Source organism: Symphalangus syndactylus, chromosome 5 (genome assembly GCF_028878055.3).
Source record: "Symphalangus syndactylus isolate Jambi chromosome 5, NHGRI_mSymSyn1-v2.1_pri, whole genome shotgun sequence".
Taxonomy (NCBI): Eukaryota; Metazoa; Chordata; class Mammalia; order Primates; family Hylobatidae; genus Symphalangus; species Symphalangus syndactylus.
In genome coordinates this window covers 153,708,223-153,730,018 of record NC_072427.2, presented here as the reverse complement: position 1 = coordinate 153,730,018, position 21,796 = coordinate 153,708,223, and the positions used below count along the sequence as shown (strand labels likewise).

Sequence of the window (21,796 nt, the reverse complement as noted above, 5' to 3'; positions counted from 1 at the left end):
CAGTGCTTCTCAAACTTAAGTGTCATACAAATTGGATGGGAGCTTGTTAAAATACAGTTCTTATTTGATGGATTTGGTTGGGGCCTGAATTTTTCTACCTTTCCAAAAGCTCCCAGTTGGTACTGGTACTGTTGGTCTGTGGAGTGTGCTTTGAGTCACAAGGCTTTAGTGAGTTAACGTGTTTTTGCATAGATTTTTCCCCTTTTTAAAAAAATTTGAATAGATTTTTCTCCTTTTTTAAAAAATTCACAAACATTTAACAATATCTCTGTTGATTTATTTATACTAACTCATATTTGAACTTGTTATAAAAATCGACCTTTCCTTGGGTTTAGGATATCAAGGTGACTGTTTGCCTTTGTTAAAGGGTGTCTGAGGTTTTTTCTGTTGGCATGGGTACAAGAGTCAGGTTAAGATTTCAGGATGTTAGAGCAAAAGCACTGTTTTCACTGGCACCTGTTGCCTTGTTACTTTAAATGTATAAAAGCATATTGAGCAGTGGAACAAAGTGACAAGAAATTTAGGGTGAGGCAACTGGAGAAAAGAGTCACAGACTTCAAAACTATTGAGTTGGCTTCTTGGGTATGGCTTATGCTTTCGCAGAAACCTTCCTTCCAACCTCCAGTTTCTGTTATCCATGTATGTGGCTTTAAGGTCTCAGAATTTGAGATTGTACTTTGGGAGAAACAGATGAGGAAGTCAGTGGCCTTCACTGGCAGCGAGCAGACCTCTAAGTGATTTGGTTTAATTGTGTGTATATCGGGATTGCTCTGTCTTTAAGACGGTCTTTTTAAGCTAGAGTGTTTATCCACTGTTGGCATTTTCTTTGTTGGTGAAGTTGTATTCTTTTCTTTTAACCTTTCAGCTCTTGTCTGGGTTGTCTGATGTTTGAGCGTGAGAGCAAAGATCGCAAAACTAGTTCTTTTTGCAAGCAGATCTCATCTTTAAGGTATAGTGTAATGGGATTCAGAACTTGACTTCTGTCATAGGCAGGAGAGAAATGCATGTTTAATTTTTCTTTACTTCGTTTTCATTCATTAATATGGGATTGTTATTGTTATTATTTTCTGATGTGTTTGGGATAGTTGCTCTCAATGGCTACAAAAGACAGTTTTAAGATTCTTTAGCTAGGGCTGGGCATGGTGGCTCACGCCTGTAATCCCAGCATTTTGGGAGGCCGAGGCAGATGGATCACGACGTCAAGAGATCCAGACCAGCCTGGCCAACATGGTGAAAACCCGTCTCTACTAAAAAATACAAAAATTAGTTGGGTGTGGTGGCACGTGCCTGTAGTCCCAGCTACTCAGGAGGCTGAGGCAGGAAAATCTATTGAACCTGGGAGGTGGAGGTTGCAGTGAGCTGAGATTGTGTCATGCCTGGCAACAGAGTGAGACTCTGTCTCAAAAAAAAAAAAAAAAAATTTAGCTAGCTGTTTGGCCTAGATATTACAAATTTCAATGTTATTGTAGGTTTCTATATTCAAAAATCACTTAAGTATGTTGCACAACTATTTTGAAAGTGTTAGTGAAAAATAATCCTCTTCAAATGCAATCTTTTAAATTGAGAATTTTTTTTTGAGACAGAGTTTCGCTCTTACTGCCCAGGCTGGAGTGCAATGGCGCAATCTCCGCTCACCGCAACCTCCGCCTCCTGGGTTCAAGCGATTCTCCTGCCTCAGCCTCTGGAGTAGCTAGGATTACAGGCATGCACCCCCATGCCTGGCTAATTTTGTATTTTTAGGAAAGACAAGGTTTCTCCATGTTGGTCGGGCTGGTCTCGAATTCCGACCTCAGGTGATCCACCCACCTCGGCCTCCCAAAGTGCTGGAATTACAGGCGTGAGCCACCACACCTGGCCTAAGTTGAGATGTTAAAAGGAAAGTACTTTGCAGATGACTTTCCAAGAAAACTAGAAGGAGCAATTGGCTTGGGGAAGTGATCATAATGATATAGCTTGGATATAATCAGAACTTTTTTTCTTTTTTTCTGAGATGGATTTTCGCTCTTGTCACCCAGGCTGGAGTGCAATGGCGCGATCTCGGCTCACTGCAACCTCTGCCTCCAGGGTTCAAGCGATTCTTTTGCCTCAGCCTCTCTAGTAGCCGGGATTACAGGCACTCACCACCATGCCCAGCTAATTTTTTTTTTGTATTTTAGTAGATACATGGTTTCATCATGTTGGCCAGGCTGGTCTTAAACTCCTGACCTCAGGTGATCCACCCTCCTTGGCCTCCCAAAGTGCTGGGATTACAGATGTGAGCCACTGCGCCCAGCCATAATCAGAAGTTTTATACAATGTGTTGTGAGAGGGAAATTCACCACAGGCTGTCTTTACCTTATTTAAGGAGGTCAATTAAATATAAACCATAGTAGCTTGCTTATTGTCATTATTAGTTGATTGATGCAACAGTAGAGTAAGTTGATTCTTTCCTACATTACTGCAAAAGCTATCTAATGCATCCTCCCGTCCACTCTCATTATGTTTCCCTTTCAGCTTGTTCCAAATTTTGGGAAATCTGATTATATCACTTCTTTATATAAGTCCTATATACTTTGGGTAAGCTACAGATTCCTTGCTTCACGTATAATTGTTTGGCTTTGCTTGCCTTTAGCTTCCTTTTTCTCTACTCTCTCCTCCAACTTTAAGCTATAGTCATTCTGAACCGTGAGGTTTTCCTCAAGGTAACACATTTTTCTTTTCCTCAGGTTTTTGTTCATAGTTTTTCTCTGCCTAGTACTGGATCACCTGCCTAGTAACTTGGACCTAATCCCTTAGGAAAGTTCAGATATTGTTTTTCCAGGAAGCCTTTTCCTGATCATCACCACCACCTCCACCTCCAGACTAGCTTAGGTCTCTTTCCTGTCCACTCTAACAGCACTTACTATATACTGTATTTCCTTAGATGCCTGGGAAGTATTTGAGAGCACGAACAGTTTTTTATTCATGAAATTGTTGCAGGAATTTTTCTTAGTTCAGCTAAAGACGGGGTCCTTGTCACACGGCCACGAAAATTTAGGCTTGCATGCGATTCAAACGGTGAGTAGGACAGGGTTTTATTGGGTGAAAAGGAAAAGGGGGGAACAGGGCCTCTCCACAGGCCAGATTCCTTGCTAGAGTGCTTCCTGCCTTGCAGATCGAATCCCAGGTTACACCCATGAAAAGGAGGGGCCAGGCTCCTCCCAGGGCACCGCTGGCTGGCGTTTCTGTGGCTCCATCCACTGTGCCCTCCTCCCAGGGCACCGCTGGCTGGGATTTCTGTGGCTCCATCCACTGCGCCCTTCTCCCAGGGCACCGCTGGCTGGCGTTTCTGTGGCTCCATCCCACTGTGCCCTCCTCCCAGGGCACCACTGGCTGGCGTTTCTCTGGGGACCCCTTCCTACCTGGCTCTCTCCAAATTATATCCTCAGCGTTTGATATATAATGGTAGTATTTAATGAAATATTTGTCTATTTAATGAGTAGTGAATATGTAAAAAACTTAGCAGGCTGTCAAAGCTTAGATAAATGTCGATCCTCTTACATCCCAGAGCCTATTTTCTCCTGGGCAATGCCTAAAGCATATTTTTTAGTTGTCTAGTAATCGTGATTCTGCCCTTTGTGAGGTTAGTCTTCTTCACCTTTACCTGTAACCTAGCATTTAGTCTAGTTTTCTGACTTACCGGTAGTTTTTTCTAGATGTAAAATTATTTCCTGACTCTTTCTGCCTAAATCCTTTGGCTTCCGTTTTGACTATTCACATAAAGAGGGAAAAAAAGCCCATAGTGTCTTAACATTTATTTAGTATCTAGTAGCTTAAAGTGCACTTTCACTTTCACCATCTAATGTGAGTGAAGAGTTACGTTCTATGGAAGAACTGAACTCATCTGGTCATACTCATCATTTCAAGTGGAAAGAAAGTGGTAGCTTTTAAAAGGAAAAGTGCATAGAAATACTGTTTTAGAGTCGAAGCTTGCTTTCAGAGGAGTTGAGTTTTAAGATGGAGTGTGGTGGCTCACGCCTGTAATGCCAGCACTTTGGGAGGTCGAGGTGGGCGGATCACTCAAGCTCAGGAGTTTGAGGACTGGCTTGGCCAACATGGTGAAACCCCATCTCTACTAAAAATACAGAAACTGCCTGGTTGTGGTGGTGGGCACCTGTGGTCCTAGCTACTTGGGAGGCTAAGGCAGGAGAATCTCATGAACCCAGGAGGCAGAGGTTGCAGTGAGCTGAGATCACTGCCACTGCACTCCACCCTAGGTGACATAGCGAGACTCCATCTCAAAAAAAAAAAAAAAAAAAAAAAATTGCCGGGCATGGTGGTGCATGCCTGTAATCCCAGCTACTCGGGAGGCAGAGGCACAAGAGTCACAAACCCAGGAGGCGGAGATTGCAGTGAGCCAAGATCACTGCCACTGCACTCCACCCTAGGTGACACAGTGAGACTTCGTCTCAAAAAAAAAAAAAAAAAAAAAAAATACCCGGGAATGGTGGTGCATGCCTGTAGTCCCAGCTGCTTGGGAGGCTGAGGCACAAGAATCGGTTCAACCCAGAAGGTGGAGGTTGCAGTGAGCTGAGATCACCACTGCACTCAGCCTTGGTGACAGAATGAGACTCTGTCTCCAAAAAAAAAGAAAAAAAAAGGAAAAGTTTTTTTAAAAAAGGAAATGAATCCATATGAGAATGCCAGGGTACTTCCATCATTGGATATGCTGCGCTTTTGGAAAGAAAAAAGACACTGAGAGATGAAATTTCCTAAGAACAGAGGAATACGTGCTGTTAACCGTGGTAATAGAGTCCTGGTAAGGTAACAACTCTGCAGAGCAGTGGGTTTCTGCTTCTGATTTATGTACTATGTGCGCCATCTTCATGTAATACTTGGCATCAGATCTCCCAGGTGAACAGTGTTTGCTCATAATTTCTATAGCAGAGAGGTTAAAAGTATCATAGTTACAGTCAGACAGACCTGAGTTTGAGTACTAGTTCTAGGATGTTTAAAACTGATTTTGGGTAATGATTAAATTTTATTGAAGGTTTGCTCTTCATTTTTAATGTGGAGTTAATAAAACCTTAAAAACATTTTGAATAAGATGATAAATATGCTGTGATAAACATTAAGGTGCTTAGTATATAATAAGTACTTAAAAGGGTTATTATAGTATTTAGCATAGCGTTAGAGTTAGATATAAACATATAACACATAACTTCAATAGTATCCTCCTTCCCTCCACTCCCCCCCCTCCCTGCCTCCCCTCAAAGAGTGAAGAAGCAGCATATTCCATGTTTCTTTGGATCTTAATGTAAGGGCAAATTTAGATATTTAAATTTATATATTAATATATAAAACAGATAAATATGTGTGTGTATATGTATACACACACATATTTATGTATATGTATACATATACACACACACACACACATACATGTTTGGGGTGAGGAGAGAAAGGATATGTTAGTAACCTCTGGCAGTGTGCCAAATCTTACGCTAAGCATTTTTCATGCATTATTTTATTTACTTCTCACAATTCTGTAAGAGATGGGCATTGTTCCCATGTCAGAAATAAAAAAGGTAAGAACACTCTGAAGCTTAGAGAGGCTAAAGATCATATAGATAATGAATAGTGAACCAACATTTAACCTAGAGCTCTTTAGCCCTTAAAACTTTTGCTTTTAACCACTCTACCATTTGTATTCCTGTTAGGGGTCCTCACATCCCTTGGGAGACCTTGAACATATTCTGAGATTTACAAGTTACCATGTAAATTTTATGATTTTGTATTTTCATTTCAGTGACAATAAAAAAGTTTATATACATATTCTGGATCACCTGGGTGAATATCTTACGATGAAATACCCTATGTAGTTTCATTTATATTTATGGATATCATCTCATTGTCTTCAGGTGTTACTGTTGTAATTGTCATGGGCCAATGGGAAAAGAACAGTGGTGGGCCTAATCCATACTGTTGCTTTTTAACCAAGCAGAGTTCAAATGATGTCATAATGTACTATAAGCAGCAAACTTTTTTAAAAAAGTAATCTGACAAAATTTCTGAGACAGTTGGATCATCTTATGGCTCAAAACAAAACAACTTGGACCATAGTAATAAGCACCATGAGTGCACTGTGAGCAGCAATTTAACAGCATATTCAGTTAATACTGGTACTCTGCATTATGTCTTTTGGTTTGAATTGCATTTAATTTGGGAACTCTAGATCTAATATTTGCATTTTTTACAGTATTACAATTTATCAGTGGATCTAGAAAATATTTTCTTTTACAATTATACTATATTATACTGTAATCTAGATACAGACCCTTTAGCTCATGGAGATGAAGGAATTAGTTCTGTTTAGGGGAGTGCTGGAAAGCTTTGCCAAGATACTGCCATTTAAGCTGCTTCTTGCAGAATGAGTGCATGTATGCTCTTATGCTGGGCAAAGACAGGGTAAGGGAAAGGGCAGGGACATGAAGACATCTGAAAAGGCAAAAACACAAAAGAATCTTTTCCTCATGCTTACCGCATGAGGGAATGTTAAAAATACAGGTGATTGTTAAAGACCTTTAGTGCTAATTAAGGGATATGGATTTTATTACGTAGTTAGTATGAATCCAAAAAAAGCAAAAAGTTTGGGAATATAAACAACTTTTATAATTCAATTGTGTGCATATGGAATCTTTGTAAATTAAGTCATGTTTTACATGAAACCAGAATCTTATTGGTTAAAGACTATTTGGAAATGGAATGTAAATGTTTTTGTGTGAAAATAAATTGTCCCCAAATTTTCAGATTTATAAGTTACCTTTTTTTTGGTCTCCCCCTCTCCTTCCTTCTTTCCGTTCATCCCTTTTTTCCTTCTTTTCCTCTAGGCACATCCTTTAATAACGAAATCAGAAACTGGTAACTTTATTCCTCTCTCCCGTCTCACTGGGATACTTTAGCGATTAATAGTCTTCTACCCATTTGATTTAATGATTTTTATTTTATTTTAACTAATATTTATTGAGAAAACTACATATGAGATTTTCTGATCGCTAATATTTATTTGCACAGAAAAAGGTGTTACTATTATTTACTTAATAAATCTGCTTTTATTAATTATTTTATTTATGCCTTGATTTCCCACAGTTAGCCTCCAGCTGTTACTTCTGTATTATGCATGTTAGAGTGAAATGTCCAAATTAAATTAGTTTTTAAGCTGAGCCTGTGAAATCACCAGGTGGAGAAATATGGATGGCATATTATTCCTGCATATACAATTTCATATGCTATTGGTGCAGTATAATTAAACTGTAGCATTCACAACTTTCATCATTGACATAGCGTTGGCGGGAGGGGGGAGTAAATGGAATGATATCTACAAAAACACTTTTCAGCTGGGAAGAGTGAAACAAGATAACAGGAAATAAAAGGCCGTATTAACTAGTACATTACTTTTCCAAAGTTATGGGGCTAGCAACCGCTGTATGTCTGACTTCTACCAAGAAGGGTTGAATCCCTGGTTGATCCTGTGAGGCCTGAGGCATATAAACAAGAAACATGAAAGAGAGAGGAAAATTAAATGAAGTAGGAGTGTTAGAGAATAATAATACAATTAAGGGAGAAAATAATAGAGGTAGAGGAAGAGGTTATATACACTTACTTCTCTTACTATGAACATTTTACTCAGAAGTGTAAGGTTGCATGTCTTCTTTTATACCGTGATAAAAATTATGATAATGCTTAACAGAAATGGGTGCTTTGCTCCATAAAAGTGCTCAATGCTTTCCTCTGTCATTATGAATTAATCAGCAAGAAATCCAGAAGTGAGCAACATAAAACTATTCCCTCTCCTCCTTTTTTTAAACAGTGAAAAAAGTTGACAGTATATTTATTCTGTCATAGATCCAAAAAGCCAAGTCTGCATTTTAATGCAGGGTTTTCTTTGGTTTTCTGTTTCTCAACCACATCTTCAAATTTCTTGGCACAGTACAGTCATAGCATTGTGTCATATCCTTGGTCTGTTTTATCAGACTTTATAAATTGATTCTGACTATACCAGCAGTACTAGATTCTTATCTTTACACAGTTTGGGAAATGGACAATGACTGTTTTGGAAAAACAGCTCTATAAATTGTGCTGTGATAAGTGGGAGTGGGCTCTCTGCTTTGCTTTTCCTCTAGTCTGCTGCCATTCCTAGATAGTGTCATTTCTCTGATTTAGGGCGTTGTGTAACTGTTCTGGGTAGAGTAAACGTGCCCTAACTGTGGAATAGATTGTTAGCCGTCAGAATTCTCCACCGCGGAATGGAGATGCTGAAAGATACAGTTCAGCTCTGGCCAACACCTCCTGTCTTCCCAGTTGACTTACTCTCGTCTCCACTCCAATTATTCCATCTAATTAGGACCTTGAAACAACAACCTACTAATTTTGTTTGTTTTGAACCTCGGATGGCCTCACACTTCCTTCCTTACCTGGGTCAGATTTCATGGTCCAGTGCTATATTCACTCCCTTCTAAATCGCCTTGACTTAATTGCTTTTCTCTTCTGTCACACTTGCTTGCAAAACCTCAATCCTGATTTAAAGCAAGTGTCTTCCTACACTGCCTCTGCCCTGAGCAGCTGCGTATTACCGGGCAAGAAGAGTCACAAAGCTTTGTAGACAGGGCTCACATTGAATTTATGGCCACAGATCTCAAATTGCTCCTAATTCTGCAGGCAGTCCTAGTTAAGAGGACTGTTAGATTTGATTTCCCATTCTCAGAGGTGACTGTATCATTCTCTTCTCTTATCAAATCTGCAAATCCTTCGCCTCCACTCAGTTTCTGGCTTCACTTGATATTACTTTGAGAAAATTAAAATAATTGGACGCTACCCAGTGTGTCTCCTCATCAAATCTACCAGCCTACTTGCATCTATACCTGTATCCTTTGCCTCAATAGTGCCACTATTCCTAAATTCACCTCTGCTGCCTTTTCTCTTAATCCTGTCCCAGTTGCCCAACCTAAAGATGCTTCTCCCTCATTATCCTTCTCCCTCCTTTCAGATTTTTGCTTCTCCTGGTTCACAAGTGCACTAACCTGCCTTTAGAGTTCCACTTAACGTCTTAAAAAAAAATCGTTCTCTTGATGTGATGTCTTATTCTAGTTGCCACCCTGTTTCTCTCTTCCCTTTTCAGCAAATCTTATTTAAAAAATTGACTGTAGTTGCTATCTGCCTTTCCTTACCTTTCTTCAAGTTTGTTTAATCAGGGTCCTATTTTTAGTACTCCTACGAAACTGCTCTTGTGAAGTTATCATGAATATCCATGTTACCAAATACAAAAATCACTTCCATGGCCCCATCTTAACTTTACCTTTCAGCATGATTCTACACATTTCCTTCCTTGAAACACCGTTTTCTTCTGGTATCTCTGATACCAGTGTCTCCTTATTTTCTCCCTCTTTCACCTGTCATTTCTTTTGTGGTGTTTCTGATTCTACCACTTTCCTCTAGACCTCTAAAAGGCTCCACTCTTAGTCCTGTTCTCTTTTTTATATATATATATTCTCAGACTTCTATTTTTTTGAGATAGAGTCTCACTCTGTCGCCCAGGCTGGAGGGTAATGGTGCCGTCTCAGCTCAATGCGACCTCTGCCTCCCAAGTTCAAGCAATTCTCCTGCCTCAGCCTCCTGAGTAGCTGGGATTATAGGCGTGTACCACTACGCCCGGCTAATTTTTATATTTTTAGTGGAGACAGGATTTCACCATGTTGGTCAGGCTGGGCTTGAACTACTGACCTCAGGTGATCCACCTGCCTTGGCCTCCCAAAGTGCTGGATTACAGGCGTGAGCCACCATGCCTGGCCTCAAGACTTCTTCATGTCTAAGGCATTCATTATCAAAAACACAGCAATAGCTACCAGATTAATAATATACAAGGTGCTCCAGGATACTCTACTCATTACCTACACAATGTCTTTAGTTAAATATCAAATTTAATTTTACTCAGAACAGATCTCTTGATCTGGCCCACCCTTTTCAAAACCTCTTCTTCCCCAGTTTCCCACCCTCGATAAATGGTAGTACCATTCACTCATTGTGCAGGCAATAAATCACCAAGCAATCCTTGATTTTTCTTACTCCCTACATTAAGTCTATTAGTAAGCCCGATCACACCTCAAAAACGTATCTTTAAGTCAATTCTCTCTATGAACCATTATCCCTTGCTCAAAACTACTGCAGCCGTTTCCCATGGCCATTTGCTTCTATGTCATACTTCTGTACTAGTCCCGTCTCTGTAGCAATCAGACTGAACTCTTTTTTTTTTTTTCTTTTTTGAGACAGGGTCTCACTGTTACCCAGGCTAGAGTACCCTGGTGTAATTTTGGCTCACTGCAACCTCTGCCTCCCAGGCTCAAGCCATCCTCCCACCTCAGCCTCCCAAGTAGCTGGGACTACAGGTGCACACCACCATGCCTGGCTAATTTTTGTGTTTTTTTTGTAGAGACAGGGTTTTGCCAAAGTGCTGGGAGTACAGGCGTGAGTCACCGCACCTGGCCTGAACTGAACTCTTAGACACTGTCACTCCTTGGTTAAAACCTTCCTGTGTTCTCCCATCATACACAGTAAAACCCAAGCTCCTTCCACAGCTGAGGCCCTGCGTCCTCTGGCTTCTTGCCACCTCTATAACCCCGCCTCAACTTCCCCTTCCATATACTCCACCTATCCGCTTTTTTGTTGTTGTTAAAACAAGCTAAGTATTTTCTATCCTCAAAGCCTTTGTAGTTATGATTCTCTGTGCCTCTTCTCCTAGATCATTATATGTCTTTTCCCTGACCATTGTAGCTGAAATACACTGTTTGTCACATCCAGCGTCTCCATTACATTGCCTGTTTTGATTTTTTTCCTAGCACATGTCATTGTGCTATGACGTACTTTCTTGTTAGTTTATGTTCCCGCCTCCCCCTTTTAAAAATAAGTTCAATATGTTTGTTGAGGGTGGGGACATTGTATTCTTTTTTCTTCCTTAGCTGTATTTAACTCTTGGCAGGCATTCAGTAAATATTTGCTGAATAGATGAGCGAGGGCTGGCTCTTTTCTGAAAAAGTTGACAGTCGAGAATGCATGCTAGTTTTAAATTATGGACAAATATGTGGCTTTACATCAGTTGAGAGAAACCTGAATGTTTATTAGGTTACTGTTATTTTTATTCATGTTTTTGAGCAATTCTTTTGTACTTTGTGATAACAAGTAATTGCTTCCAAATGAAAAAGACATTTCCAGTGACCTGCAAAGCTCTTCAGCAGGGATTGGCAAACTACAGCTCATCTGGCACCTATTTTTGTAAAACCCGCAAGTTACGAATGGGTTTTACACTTTTCAAGGGTAACAAAAAAAGAAAAATATTTGAGACAGATTTTACATGATTCACAAAATGTGAAATATTTGCTCTCTGATCCTTTACAAGGAAAGTTTGCTAACCCTTGCTGGAGGCGGTGGCCCTCATTACCTGCCTTCCTCATTAGTGGCCTGCTGCTCCCGTCTGCTTCACCTGGGCCTCGTGCCCATTCGCATTTGCTGTTTCCTTCGTGAGGAAGACTCAGGCTCACTCCCTTACTTTCTTCACCTCTTTGCTTAGCTGCTGCCTTTGTAGTGGAGCCTTTCCTGAGCACTTGATTTAAATTCCAATCCCACCACCCATTCCTACACACCTTATCTCCTTTCTTATTTTTCCCATTGGACTTATCACTGTCTGACATACCATGTATTTTACTTATGTTCTCTTTCTTTCCAGTGGACAGTAAACTCAGGGCTGAGATTTTTGTCTGTTTTGTTCACGGCCATATTTTCAAAGATAGCATCTGGCCCATAAGAAGGTTTTATTAAATATTTGTTGAATTAATGGTCATAGATTAAAGTTATCTTGAGAACCAGCATCAAAAAAAGTCAAAACACTTCAGTAAACATTGATTAATTGCCATAAGACAGTCCTCATCTCAGATCTATGGAGTTGTATAAAATCAGGTCCTTGTCTTCAAATAAATCGGTGTAGTCGTGAGAATAAGCATAGAAATAAAAGACACTAAATGTAAGATGAGACTAATTATCATGCAGTTTCCTTGCTGATTAAAAAAATGTTGAATTGATCATTTAAAATATTTTTGCAGAAGTTAAAAGTGTTTATGTAAAACTCCAAGTAATTAACAGTTTTATGTTCTGTATTGATATCTTTTCTCCTTTTCATTATGACTTATTTTCTTTAGACAATTAGGGATATGGTTCCATGAAAATAAAACCCATATTTAAAATGGCTTTGAAATAGTCAAAAGCATTTTAATTAGATAAATAACAAGTGAAACTATTAGCATTTTATTTTTAGTCTTTTGGTTATTTTTTGGGCAGGTATTTTTTAAAGCTACAGTTAGGTATTTAGGTAGTATTATAAAATTTTATGTCTTAATTTTTATGTTACCTGTGAGTGGAGCTCTTTGGGGGAAGGTAAAATGAGAGAGAGAGAGAGTGTGTGTGTATGTGCGTGCACGTGTGCAATGTATATAGTCATGAGTCATTGAATAATGGGGATGATAGGTTCTGAGAAACATATCACTATGTGATATCATTGTACAAATATCATAGCGTATACTAACACAAACGTATGTGGTCTAGCCTACTGCACAGCTAGGCTGTAAGGTATAGACTATTGCTCCTAGGCTATAATCCTGTACAGCATGTTACTGTACTGAATACTATAGGCAGCACAACACAGTGGCATTTGTGTACCTAAACATGTAAACATCAGTAACAATACAGTATTATAATCTTATATGCATCTGCATATAAGATGCAGTCTATTATTGACCAAAGCATTATCATTATGTGCTGTATGACTATTATGAGTGTACATATTCTCTTTTTTTTTTTTCTTTTTTGAGGAGACAGGGTCTCGCTCTATCACCCAGACTGGAGAGCAGTGGCGCGATCTTGACTCACTGCAACCTCCGTTTCCTGGGTTCAAGCAATTCTTGTGCCTCAGACTCCTGAGTAGCTGGGATTACAGGTGCCACCATGCCCAGCTAATTTTTGTATTTTTGGTAGATACGGGGTTTTGAGGCTGGTCTCAAACTCCTGACCTCAAGTGATCCACCCATCTTGTCCCCCCAAAGTGCTGGGATTACAGGCGTGAGCCACCACATCTGGCCCATATTCTCTATATGTAACATTCTATAAATATTGTAGATGTTTATATGTAATATACACAGTGCTTTAGCAATGTCATTTTATTTTTAATTATTGTATATTTAAGCCCTAGCTTAAGCTTCCCTTCTTGAGTGAAAACCCAAATACCTGACTGAAATTTGATTGATAATATTTTTTTAAATTTGACAATAGAAGCATCCTATTTTTTCTTAAATTTGTGTGGGAGATTTTATGGTATAGTAACATATGACGCTAACTATATGTAACTTTCTTTTTGGTAAAGCAAAACAGCCAGTAGAAGTGTAGCCTCTGACAAATGTTAGTTTCTTAAGAGGAAGGAGTAAGTTAAAGACAGATAATAAAAATTCCTTTACCAATTAATTTTGGTAGGTGTTTAAGATATAAGGAAGATATTTATTTTTTAGTAATTCCATTGTTTTAGAGCTTCAAACAAAATGTGTTTTCCCTCAGAGTTTTGTTTTGGGTGGATTTATCAGTAGGGTATGATTAGTTTCCTTTTTATGCATTTGTTCAACAAATGTTTAATGAGCACCTACAAACCACAAGGAACTGTGCTAGGAATTGTGGATTTTGAAAATATATCAGAGGAGGACTTTAACCTCTAGGAAGGCGTGTCCATAAAGTACAGTAAGACAGGTATGTAGACTCCCTCCCCTAATACGGAGAACAAGTGAACATGTCATAAGATAGATTCAGTTGAAGTGGTATTGGAGTTAGGAGCAGCCGTAATAGTTGTGATCTAATAGATTTACCTCAATTTGAGTTTGGATTTGAAGAGACAGAGGCTTAGGGCGGCAATAACAAAGTAAATATGGGCAAAGCCTGCCTGGCATAGTCTGAACTGACTGTTGTTTCTTAACAGTGTGCATTTAATGTGTATTCATATCCCCTGGGAACCTTGTTAAAGCGCAGATTCTGATTTAATGGGTCTGGCGTCAACCTGAGATTGGGTGTTTCTACCAAGCACTAAGGTGATACTCGTGATATAAGTTCATGGATAAAGATGACGGACCACATTTTGTAAAACTTCTGGTGGCAGAAACCAGTGAAAATTCAACTGCTGTTTTCTTTCCCATCTTTGTTTTTCTCTCTTACACTTTTGTTTGCTTACGTCTGTGTGCTGGTGGAGAGAGTTAAATCTTTTATTCATCATTTCACTGTTATAATAGTTGGGAGCTTAGCAATTGTGAATCTAATTTTAAAGCATTAATTTATTTATGAATTGCTCTAATTTCTCCTCTTCCTGCTTGAAGAATAGTAAAACCTCTACATTCACTTTGAATTAAATTCAGATTAGTTCAGGCAAAACAGCAGTTGAGAGAGTTTTAATAAATTTACTAAACCATTAAATCTATGGCACCTCACGATAGGAATTTACTAACATCTAGATTTCTTGAGAATTTAGATTCAAATCAAACTAGATGTTAATCTATTTATAAGGAAAAAGAAGGAAATTCCTCATTTCACAAGTTCTGTTATGTCTCAGAATGTTTTTTCCTAAATATACATTCCAGAAATACCCTCCTTTTACTCTTTTAACGTGTATTTAGATGATACTCCCTCTTATATCTCTTCCCAGAGAAACAATATTGAAAAGGATAATAATGAGGCAAGAAAATCATTGTGTGTTTTCATCTTTTCTAGTTAATTCATGAATTCAGAACTATAGATACATTCATAAACACGTGCATGCACACACACACGTACACAGACACGCATACACAAGACAAGAGTGGTGGTAGGCAAGAGATTGATTTAATTATCTCACAATTTTCTGTACTTTTCTTGGTTGCCTCTCATAGATAAAACCATTTTATCTTGATAGTCATCCTTTAGCCTGTAGAGTGAAGGTGAAGAAATAATAGTGGTGAAACTAAAGATAGGAAATTTAAAATATGAAAATAAAATGGATTAAGAAAATAAAAGAATCAAAGACCAAAAAAAGTGCCATACTGTACTGCTTTGTATATCTAGTCTGATATAGGCAAACAACCTATTTTGAGATACAACCGTATCTCTTTTTAAAAACAACTTCTAAAGAAAAATTTAAAATATTTTATGTCTAAAGTAGAAAATTTAGAAACTGTAGAAAAAAGATAAAAAAGAAAAAAAGATAGGCTGGGCACCGTAGCTCACTCCTATGATCCCAGCACTTTGGGAGGCCAAGGCTAGAGGATTGCTTGAGCCCAGGAGTTTGAGACCAGCCTGGGCAACATAGTGAGACCTCATCTCTACAAAAAATAAACAACAATAACAAAATTAGCCAGGCATGGTGGCATACGTCTATAGTCCCAGCTACTTGGGAGGCTGACATGGGATGATCACTTGAGCCTGGGAAGTGAGCTATGATTGTGCCACTGCAGTTTAGCCTAGGTGAGTAAGTGAGACCTTGTATTAAAAAAAAAAAAAAAGAAAGAAAAAAAAATGAATTTTCAAAAAACATGCTTAATTTGCCCATCTTAATATTCTTCATTATATGTGTGTATATGCATACATTTGGGATCATGCTCTGTATTCTTTAGTTCTCATTTTATTATGTCTTTTTGGAGTTGATGGAGATAGTCATTAGTATGTCTGTAAGCCAGGTGGAATGCTCACACCTGTACTCTCAGCAACTCAGGAGTCTGAGACGAGAGGATCACTTGGGGCCAGGAGTTTAAGACCAGCCTGGGCAACATAGCAAGGTGCTGTCTCTACAGAAATTAGCTGAGCTTGGTGATGTGTGCCTATAGTCCCAGCTACTTGGGAGGCTGAGGCAGGAGGATCACTTGAGCCCAGGAGTTCAAGGCTGTAGTGAGATATGATCACGCCACTATACTATAGCCAGGACAACAAAATGGGGCTGTCTCTTAAAAAACAAACACACATAAAGACACACAGACACACACACACACACACACACACGCACAGAGTGGTTGATTGGATAGGATGAGAGTAATGAATTTCTTGAATTGTTTTTTCTGAAACATGACTAAAAACACCATAACCTAGCTTTATGATTTGTAGGTAAAGTAGGATTTTTAAAATCGCTTACTCTTTGATATAATTGTGATGAAAAGTGCTGAGGAATGAAATTGGCTTTGATTGGATTAAATATCTACCTTCCAACCAAAACATAGTCTAGTAGTTTTAATTCAGTTATTTATTCCATGTGTCATAATGCCCCAAATAAGCAGGCTACTGCTATTGGCATTAAAGGTTGCCAGCACCATCTGGAATAATTCACAAATGCAAGGTGAAAGGAATTTCTGCACCATTTAAATTTTTTTCTCTCTCTTAAAACAGAGCAAAATTTTTGCATCTAGTAAATGAATGTTATGAGGAACTTAATTTTGAGAAGAAGCAATTTGATTCATAAAAACAGAATTTTTCTCCATTTGTTTGTCTTCTCGAATGCCAGGAGCCAGTCTGCCTTTTCATTAGTTAATATGATTGATATCAGATTGTTAAAATGAGAAATAAAAAATTATAGAGTAAGGAGAATAAATATAAACATGATTTTTCTTTTTATTTCCTCTAGTGATAGCTGATTTTATTATATTGTCTGTGGCTGAATTCTTTTTTAACTATTATTATTATTATACTTTAAGTTTTAGGGTACATGTGCACAATGTGCAGGTTTGTTACATATGTATCCATGTGCCATGTTGGTTTGCTACACCCATTAACTTGTCATTTAGCATTGGGTATATCTCCTAATGCTATCCCTCCCTTCTCCCCCAACCCCATAACAGTCCCCAGAATGTGATGTTCCCCTTCCTGTGTCCATGTGTTCTCATAGTTCATTTCCCACCTGTGAGTGAGAACATGCGGTATTTGGTTTTTTGTCCTTGTGACAGTTTACTGAGAATGATGGTTTCCATTTTGATTCATGTCCCTACAAAGGACATGAACTCATCATTTTTTATGGCTGCATAGTATTCCATGGTGTATATGTGCCACATTTTCTTAATCCAGTCTATCGTTGTTGGACATTTGGGTTGGTTCCAAGTCTTCACTATTGTGAATAGTGCTGCAATAAACATACGTGTGCATGTGTCTTTATAGCAGCATGATTTATAGTCCTCTGGGTTTACTGGTTTACTTCGTGATGTGTAACTGTAAACTGAATACATAGAAAAATCGAAAAAAAATCTATAGAAAAATAATTAGAATTAGCAAGAGCATTTAACAGGTTTTCTAGATATAATACCCATATATGGGAATCATCTTCCTGCTTATATGCCAGCAAAAAGCCACTAGAAAATGTAATTTTAAAAAGTTATTAAAATAATTTATTCAGGGAAAGTTCATTAGTGCATGGAGCCATTAGGTGAAAGATTGATAAAAGGTGAACTCTACACACAGAAGAGACCAGGCTGTCGCTGCCTTAACTCACTGGTTAATCTTAGCCTCTTTATGAGTGAGGAAACCAAGGACCAGGCACAGTGGCTCATGCCCGTAATCCCAGCAGTTTGGGAGGCCGAGGCAAGTGGGTCACTTGAGGCCAGGAGTTTGAGACCAGCTTGGCCCACATGGTGAAACCCTTTCTCTACTAAAAATACAAAAATTAGCTGGATGGGGTGTTGCATGCCTGTAATCCCAGCTACTTGGGAGGCTGAGGCACCAGAATGGCTTGAACCCGAGAGGTGGAGGTTGCAGTGAGCCAACATTGCACCACTGCACTCCAGCCTGGGCAACAGAGCGAGACCCTGTCTCAAAAAAAAAAAAAAAAGAGTAAGAAAACCAGACATTATATTATATGCTCTCAGATGTGAGGCAATGTCAGTTACACAACACCATTAATTATTATTTTTACCTAAAAATGAAAATTGAATATATTCAACCCTTTAAAGCTAATATTCAGTGTCAAAACAAACAAAAAGCAAGAGATATAGAGAAACAAGTTGAATTTCATCATGAAGAAGCAAACGTACAATCCAGAATGTGAGTTGTTGTATGGAATAATTGATTTCCTTTTAAAAAAAATCACTGGCATTCAAAAAGGGTACATTGGAGGAGGTAAGAGACTTTTCTCTAGATTAGTAGGGATTTGAAGGATCTAACAAATAAGCACAATGTATGGGTATTTTTTGTATTTTGATTCAAATAAAGTAGCTGTAAAAAAATAAACTCTGATACGAATGGGGAAATTTGAATGTGGACTGTATATTATATTGATATTGAGGAATTGTTAATTTTGTTACAATTTACATTGTTAAGTGCTCTTTTTTGGAGATGCATAAGGAAGCATGTATAAGGGTGTAATGACATGATGTCTGGAATTTTAAATGATGGCAAAACGTATGATGTACATAGGAATAAAATATACACACATCTTTTATGGAGGAAGATACAATGCTTTGTTAGAAGCCTTTTAAGTAGACCTAAACAAATAGATAAACACACTGACAAGTTTTCAACTTAACGATAGTGCAGAAGTGATACACATTCAGTAAAACCATATTTGAATTTTGATCTTTTCCTGTACTAGTGGTATGTAATATGATACTCTCTTGTGATGCTGGACAGTGGCAGTGAGCCACAGATCCCAGTTAGCCACACAACCAGGAGAGTAAACAACTGCTACTTTCCAGATTAGGTGTTTTAAACGCATTTTGGACTTAGGATATTTTCAACTTATGGTGGGTTTATTGGGATATAGCCCAATGGTAAGTTGAGGAGCATCTGTAGTATGTTAATGAACTGAAAGATCCAAAAGCATGAAGTTTTTCCCAAACTGACGTTGCTTCAATGTAATTGGAATCAAAATCCCAGAGGCTGCTGTTGGGTTTTTTGTTGCCGTAGTTGGTTGATTGGTTTGGTGGAACTTGACGGGCTAGTTCTGAAATTTCTGTGAGAAGCATAAAGCACCAAGAATAGCCAAGACAGTTTTGAAGAAGAAAAAGGTAGGGAGCCTTGCCTTACTAATTACTTTTTGTAAAGGTATAGTAATTAAGGTGGTATAGATCTGGCACAGAAATACACAAACATAGCCACAAAACAGGTACACATGCATATAAAAACTTGGTACACACCGGAAGTGGCAATGCATGTAAATATTCCTGGGAAAATTCATGATAAATACATGTAAAATATGGAATTTTATTCTTATATCAAACCCTCCAAAATGGAAGTATGTTTTTACCTCATAACATATACAACATCGGTTTCAGATGGATTAATGACTACAATGTGAAAGACAAAGTTAACGTCGTTTTAGGGGAATATCTTTATGAACTTGGATGGACAAGATTTTGTGGAAATGTCACAAAATCGTATATTATAAAGGAGAAGATTGATACATATGAAACAATTAAAAATTTTAGGCTGGACATGGTGACTCATGCCTGTAATCCCAACACTGGGAGGCGGAGGCCAGTGGATTGCTTGAGTCCAGGAGTTCAAGACCAGCATAGGCTGGTGTGGTGGCATGTGCCTGTAATTCCAGCTATTCAGGAGGCTGAGGTGGGAGAATCACCTGAGCCTGGGAGGTCAAGACTGCAGTGAGCTGAGGTTGTGCCACTGCACACTAGCCTTGGCGACTGAGTTAGATCCCATCTCGGAAAAAAAATAAAATTGAATTCTATCAATGAAAAGATATAAAGAAATCATAGCCTAGAAGAAAATACTTACATAACATAAAACAGATAAAGCATTATTATCTATAATGTATGAAGAATACCTACAAGTCATTAAGAAAAAGATATGTTAATTTAAAAAATGGACAAAAGACACAAATAGCTATTTCACAGAAGTGGAAACAGGAATGACCAAATACTGTATAAGATATTCAGCCTAGGTGGTTAGAAACATGCATTTTAAAACTATAATGAGGTGCTATTTTTTTTCTACCTGATTGGAAACACTTAGAAAGTCGGTACCATGTGTTAATGGATGTGGAGAGGTATAATGCCCACTGTTATGCACAGCTAGCAAGAATATAAATTAATATAGCTTCTTGGAAAATAAAATAAAATAAGGTGTACCTACTGTATTTCCTAGTAGTTCAGTTCCTAGGCCTATACCTTAGAGATATTCTTGCCCAGGTATATCAGAGTGCACCTAGCAGCATTATTTAAAATAGCAAGAAAATGGAAACAACTCAATTGTCATCTTCTGGGGAGTAGATTAAAATGATTGCCATATAATATTTCATACCTCAGTGAAAGTGGAGAAGATTAAAAGATAAATTACACTCTGAATGGTCTAAGTCTCGAAACCTATTGAAAGGGAATAATATTGAATATCATTCTGTACTAAAAAGAAAAACGAATAATTATTTATCTTTATAAAGCTCAAAAACATGTAAACTGTAAATGAACAGTTCATATATATATATATATATATGTAGCAAAACAGTAGTAAAAGCAAGGGGATTTTAAACATAAATTTTGAGATACAGGTTGTTCTTATTAATGGAGGAGAGACCGATAGTAGAGAGAGACGCAGTAGGGACCTTCAGAAGTCAATAGGATGTTCCATTTCTTAAGCTAGGTTTATAGATTTTTATGTCATTATTTTCATACACATCTACATTATATACAGTGTATTGAATGTTTGAAATATTTAATAACGGTAAAATTGGAGTTGTTTTACAAAGCTTTCTTTTTCTGTCAGCCATTCTAATATTTTAGTGCGTCAGTGTCAGGAGACTGCTTCCGTGTTTCCAGAATCTCTGACTTGGTTTCTTTTTAGTCATTTCAGATTATCCCATGCCTTTCTTTTGTTTTATGATTTCATTGTTCTTCATAGAGTACATGCTGAAATACATGTTCTTCATGGGAAAACTTATTTTTGTAAACAAATGTGCTACCATTGACAGGAACGAATTTGGAATTGTTGAACAATTTTGCAGCATGTATTTGTTGGTTTTCAACGATTCCTTATTGTCACTGGTGTAAGTCTCTAAATAAACTATTTGTTTCTATGCATACATATGCAAAGCTTGATTTTTCTCCTTCTGTCATTAGGCAAGTGAAAGACCAGAATAAGAAGGTAGCAAATCTGAAGCACAAGGAACAGGTGGAAAAAAAGAAGAGTGCACAAATGTTAGAGGAGGCGCGACGACGGGAGGACAATCTCAACGACAGCTCTCAGCAGCTACAGGTTAGAACACAAGGAGAATCTGAAAGGATCGGGTGAAGACATTTGATCCATAATCGCATGTTGTTTTTCTCTTCATCTTTATCCTCCTCTTTTTTCTCTTTCTAACCCTGCTTGCTGCCTTCCTCTCAGACCAACTGTTTAGCAATGAAGGAATGGCTTTAAATAGAAATTGCAAGTTTTATTCCACAGCTTTCTGAGGACACGTCAGCATAGGAGAAAGTTCATCTTGCTTCAAGTTGATCACACTTAATTGGTAAGTTCAATGACAGTTTAATGAGTGGGTTATATTAGGCTTCAGGGTTGTCAGTATACCTCTTTGCCAGTTCCATTCATTAAAATGGATTGCTAATCTTGGTTTGTGTCTTTCTTCCTTTTTTCCATTCTTCCTTTTTCTTTTCCTTCTACCTCTCTAACCTCCCTCCATCTTTCCTTCCTTTCCTCTTTTTAAATATTCAATTTAGCAAGAATATTTTACAGTCATACAGAATGTGACATATAAACTGTATTTTTTCACTTCAGTGGAGTGATAATTGATGCCTAAACCTAATTA

General features: G+C 38.0%; 1 protein-coding gene across 10 annotated transcripts in view; it reads left to right on the top strand.

Moving 5' to 3' along the window:
* ERC1 (ELKS/RAB6-interacting/CAST family member 1) overlaps positions 1-21,796 on the top strand; it is a 490,329-nt gene that overhangs the window by 208,334 nt on the left and 260,199 nt on the right. For all 10 annotated transcript variants that reach the window (XM_055281162.2, XM_055281160.2, XM_055281164.2 and 7 more), the window contains one exon: positions 21,111-21,246. In XM_055281162.2, the coding sequence (XP_055137137.2) occupies positions 21,111-21,246 (136 nt within the window). The remainder of the gene's footprint in view (positions 1-21,110; positions 21,247-21,796) is intronic.